The sequence below is a fragment of the Macrobrachium rosenbergii genome, chromosome 54 (genome assembly GCF_040412425.1).
Source record: "Macrobrachium rosenbergii isolate ZJJX-2024 chromosome 54, ASM4041242v1, whole genome shotgun sequence".
Classification (NCBI taxonomy): Eukaryota; Metazoa; Arthropoda; class Malacostraca; order Decapoda; family Palaemonidae; genus Macrobrachium; species Macrobrachium rosenbergii.
The window spans coordinates 8,926,897-8,932,442 of NC_089794.1; the positions used below are offsets into that span (position 1 = coordinate 8,926,897).

General features: G+C 42.4%; 1 protein-coding gene across 1 annotated transcript in view; it reads left to right on the plus strand.

Moving 5' to 3' along the window:
• Window positions 1–3,596: 3,596 nt before the first annotated feature.
• The window catches only part of LOC136835086 (leucine-rich repeat-containing protein 1-like), an 11,653-nt gene continuing 9,703 nt past the window's right edge, over window positions 3,597–5,546 (plus strand). The window contains exon 1 of the mRNA XM_067098266.1: window positions 3,597–3,602. Coding sequence (XP_066954367.1) covers window positions 3,597–3,602 — 6 coding nt within the window. The remainder of the gene's footprint in view (window positions 3,603–5,546) is intronic.

The window sequence follows — 5,546 nt, forward strand, 5'->3', positions numbered from 1 at the left end:
TAAAATATATTTTTTTTTGGCATATCAGAGTCAATTATAAAAAAAAGAAATAACTTACGACTTTTAATCTACTTTGCAGAATTAATTTACACTGCTTGCAACAGTAATAATTTTACTTTCTAAGAATTGAAAATAAGCAGCATTGAATGAGTATAAAATAACTAGATTATTACTTAATATGTAATAAAATTGAACCTAATATCGAGAGGTTAATATTGTTATACTTAGAATATGCCATGCAGTTATTAGTAAAAGACTTTTAGTCACAAGGTCATGCGGTTAATATACCTTGAGGAGGCAGTACAACGAAAGTATTTGCAGGCTTAGTTAGGTGTTGCCACAATACTTGAGAGCGACGGCTCAGTGCCATTTGGGGCACTATAACACTTGTGCCAGGATGCACACATTATAGGTACATGTGATGTATAAGTATGTAGTACTGGCTGTGGAATCCAGAGGTTATATATTACTAGGGAAAAACAATAATAAAAGAGATTATCTCACTTTGGGAGTCAGTGATAAGGCAGACCATCAACTAGGTACTAACCTTATAGATGCCTTGTGACACTCACTGAAATACGTAAGGTATAACTATGCATGTAATTTACACAGTTTGTGAGTCTGGGAAGCGAGATTCATCACAAAAGAATAAGAAAAGAATAAGTTACAGATACAAAGTAATTAATAATTGTTGTAACCAGGTGATGATTAAATATACCAAAATCATATTCCTTAGCCTATGGAAATGGCTAGGTTCGTTCTTTAGCCAAGAAGACTGCAACGGGAAGTCCCAGGACCTTCAAAGTTGGGGCATCTGTCAACTGCATCCTGCACTGGCAAAGTGGGAAACAAGGCAAAATATAAGCCTTTGTGAGGCATAAAATATGATTAATGAACAAAATGGTAAAAGAAAAAATGTTAAGGGACAAGAATAAATTACAAAGTTATAAGGAAAGTAAATAAGTGAGGAAACCTGACACCCTCTCCTGGATAGAGGTGCCAAGGTCCTCGTAGGATAAAGGGGTGGCACTGTGCCAGGTTGGCACTAGTGCCACAGGAGCTTGGGGCTCTCTTTTGGCAATCTGGAGCCATCTACACCCCATGATTTTCTTCTGTGGACCTGTTTTAGGTTGATGGTTTTCCTTGGCAGGTGGATCAGTCAAACCAAGCCTGAGGAGGACAACAGAGTGCCACCAAGTTCGGCTTCTTTGATGGCCAGAGCAGGGGCATTCGTTACAGGCTCTGCCCCAAGTGGTTGCAGTTGCTTGAGTTCATCGGCCAGTTGAGGTGTGGCAGAATCCTTACTTACACTCGCATCTGCGGAGGACTGGGAAAGAGAGGATGTTGTGGTGGGTGTGGGAGGCCCGCAGGTTGCAATGAATAGCTCAGGCAAGGGTTGTGAGGCTGCACCTTTGGGTGAGCTTCCACTATGGTCGGGAGAGTCTGTCTCTCTTACCGGCACTGGGAGCACAACCAAGCCGGGCGAAGAGAGGGGATCCGGACTGGGATCTCTTGAATGGAGATCTGGCGCGTGCTCTGGTGCTGGCACTAAGGCAGGGTCAGGCACTGGTATAGGATTTGGAGATTGCTCGCCGTTCAGGATGGACAGAGCTTGGCATTGTTTAGTGCACTCAAGTGGCACTGGCAGAGATTGAGAGTCAATTTTGGAATCTCCAGGAGGGAGATCTATTTGGTGCCGTGGCACTGGGGCAGGGCCTGGCACAGGACTGGGCTTTAGAATCTGCTTGGATGGAGGTGGCCACTGCACAGAGTACTCAGGTGGCACTGGCAGTGGAATGAATGGAGGCTCTTGAGAATTACTCATGACTAATGAATAACTTGAGAGGCTCTGAACCCAGATTGTTTTAATTTTGATTGAGACTGGAAGTCTTGTCCCAGGAGGAGGTCATAACCTCCAGAAATGTAGCTTGCTACGGCAAGGTTACAAATTTTGGATTTATGAGGTCCCTTGACTCTCAACTGGGCAGTAGGGAGTATCATTTTAAATTGATTGATACCCTCGACTGTGACGAGTCTACGTTGGTTAATGTTAGCACCATAGGGAACCTTGTCTTTCCTTATGAGGGAAATTTGCGCACCAGAGTCATCAAATGTCTTGACCTGGCATGCGGGTAGCTACCTCGAGGAGGTGCTACATATATGGGACCTTCGGCTGGATGACCCAAAGACTTAGAATTTGTAACTGCTGAAGCTATGGTGGGTGTACTTGATTTATTAGGGCATTTTGCCCATTGGGCAAAGTGCCCATAAACTTTGTAAGTGAGGCAATAACTCCTGCTATAATCTTTGTTTGGCCTTGTCCCACTGGAGGGAGCAGACCCTTTACCTTCCATCCAAGAGCTAGACGTGGCTCGTTAGGGCATTGTCCCATTCGGGGACTTAGAAGGATTTTCTGGCTGAGCCTCAGCCTTGAAATGTCACTGTTTAGTGGGGTAACCTATTCTTTTGCAATATCCACACACTGGTATCTTTGGGGCTTGCCCATGTTTGAGAAGTTACTGAGAGTTGGATGTGGCAGGTGAGGAGGGATATAATCTTCATCCATGGGGACTTAGGTGAGGATGATTGGTGTCCCAGGTGTCAGCCCAGCGACAGCACTCAACCACTGTCTTAGGTGCCTTATCTTATAGATTGGTGGCGAGGGCTGGCAGGGCATAAAATAAGAAGTCCTCGAGCTTGAAGAGTTCGAGGATGTTCTCCACACTAGTGGCCTTGAGAGATCCTAGCCATCATTTTAAGGCCTGGGTCTTTTTGAAGATCCACTCAGACCAGTTTGGCCTCATTCTTTGGGCATAATTCTCCACCTTTTCCTCCAACAGTCGGTGGACAAGAGTGAGATTCCTTGATCCTCAGGTGGGAGAGCATTGAAGGCAATGGCACCTTTCCCTTTAAGGTGTCGTCCCAGGATCAGAGACACTTCTTCAGTAGAGGGCTAATAGGTCGTCAGGACCTTTTCATTGTGGTTGAGCCAGGCTTCAGGCTTGGCTTCTTCCCATTTCCTTATGAGGGAGCCTACACTGCTGAGGGTTGAATGTGGAGAGGGTGTTGGTGTGTTGCACACACCTTGAGCTGCCATTGCAAGCTGATGAGTTCTTTCTTTCTCCCTCTCTTGTCTTTCTTTCTCCTTCTCCTGCCTTTCTGCCTCTTCTTGTTTCTCCCGGTTTATTCTTTTCTTCTCTTTCTCCTGCCTTTCTGCCTCTTCTCACTTCTCCTGGGCTATTCTTTCGGTCTCTCTTTCTACCTTGGCATCGTCTACTCTCTCTTGGACCCAATCCCTCAGGGCTTGTCCTGACTGTCCCATGTCCTTTCCACCAGACATGTAGAACTTGAGGTCCTCATTTTGCTGGGCTCTGGATATCATAGACATCTTGAGATAACGCTGATATGGGCGTGCCCCCTTTGATAATCAGTATGTCTAAAGGACTCAGTTGTTTATGTTGAATGAATTTTAATGTCTGAATAAGACTTAGTTTGTTCATGATGATCGAATTTTAATGTCTCAAAAGACATAACTTGGATTTTATTTCATGCACGGACTCGGCCGGCTATAGCGTGAAATTAAGGCTTTCTGGAGAATGATGGTTTGTGTGTTAAAAGCTGTTAATTGGGTTCCTGAGAACTTAGGGTTTGTGCTAGATGAGCGATTTGGAGTCTCATAAGACTCAAGGTTGTTCTAGTGAACTTACTCAGCATGTCTAAGAAGACTCAAGGTTGTTCTAATGAACTGGAATAAGCAGTCCCATAAGCACCTGGATTGTGTGAAACACATGAGTATAAAGCCTCGGAATGGACTTGGATTTTAGCAAAAGGCTTAACACAAGCCTTAAATAATGATTTGCAGAGAATTATCGGGGCTGGCAGTAGCAATTAAAATAATAGGCTTACATAGAATTTAATACAGCTTAATATGCGTTTGAATTTTTACTTGCTCACATAAATAGTCACAATGCCTGGGTGAATGCTTATGCTGGCATCATAGCAAATATTATAAAATTGCCCTGGGCAAATGGGAAACAGTTGCTACTAAATATACACAGTTATATGCATGAGTGGATGATTATGCTGTCGGTTCAGCAAGTACAGTATTATAAAATTGTATTGCTCTAGGCCAATAGGAAGCAGTAGTTTCTAAATATACATAATTAAATGCTTGAACGAATGATTGTGTTGTCGGTTCAGCAATTTTTATAAAATTGTATTGCTCTAGGCAAACAGGAAGCAGTTGCTTCTAAATATACACAATTAAATGTGAGAGAAACAATGTAGCTGTTCTTCAGCCAAGAGAGAGAGAGAGAGAGAGAGAGAGAGAGAGAGAGAGAGAGAGAGAGAGAGAGAAAACATAAAATGCGACGAGAAAAGAATGTGCTTATTTCGAAAGTGCGCTATTAAAATTTGGTAGAATATGACGAGTACAGAGAAAAAAATTAATTTACCATGCACGGGCAAATGGTACTGCCAAGGATATCTCACATGCTTAAGGGAAAAGGAAAAAAAAAATATTTACTGTATTCTAGAGACCTGATTAAGCACATGAGTGGTGTGTTTACATTAGCGATCCCATGAATCAGGGGACAGTTCAGTACCTGTCCATGAAGAGAAACAACTAACAAATACAACGAACAAATACAGTGACACCTCGGCTCAGCTGAACACCTGGCCGAGTGAAGCTTTGCACAGATATTAATGAGACGACCGAAAATTTTCGGAAGATTTCTGATCTTCTGTGAAAAATGAATGAACAGGTGTCTCCTTTTCTCACTGCTTGTTTACTGGAAAAAATTTAATGAAATGGAAATTTACCACGTGTCTCTCTTTTATAGAGTAATTTAAACAAATGCAAGCACTGACCAAGATTTTTGGCTCGCATGGCCTGAATAAACTTTTACAGATTTGTCAGATTTACGATAAGGAAGAATAATATCTTTGCCTAGCGAATTCCTAACCTCTAAGAGAGAGAGAGAGAGAGAGAGAGAGAGAGAGAGAGAGAGAGAGTAAAAATCCAGCTATACGAAAATTGCTGGACCAGGTAAGACTGCGTGGGCTGTAATGTGTGCCTAACTAGGATTTTCGAACGAAAAATTGTCTGAATCACATGGGGCAGGAAATACCCGTCTATTTCATGTTACACTCTTCGTAATTTCACTTTTCCTAGTTAACCTATCATAAAGTCATGCAAGCTATCAAGCGTTAGCCATCAAAACTTGTGTAAAGGTTAATGACTCTCTCTTCTCTATAACTGGGATGCATGCAAGTGTTCTAGCAGTTCCTAACTCTATTTCAGTCACGATTTTGTTCCTACCTAACAAAAGATAAAAATAATAACACAATATTTACTGTGGAAATGGATCACTTGTGTGCTTATTGGGGAATTTACGCTAATAAGATGGCGGTGTGTTTCTTGGTCTCGCATTCAGCTCTTAGTGAGGCTATTTAGCTGACAACTGCAAGTTGCAAAGGGGCAAGGACTCAATCTGTGACATTCCAGATTGCGAGATCTAAGGCAAATAAGGTCGTCAGTGTTATAA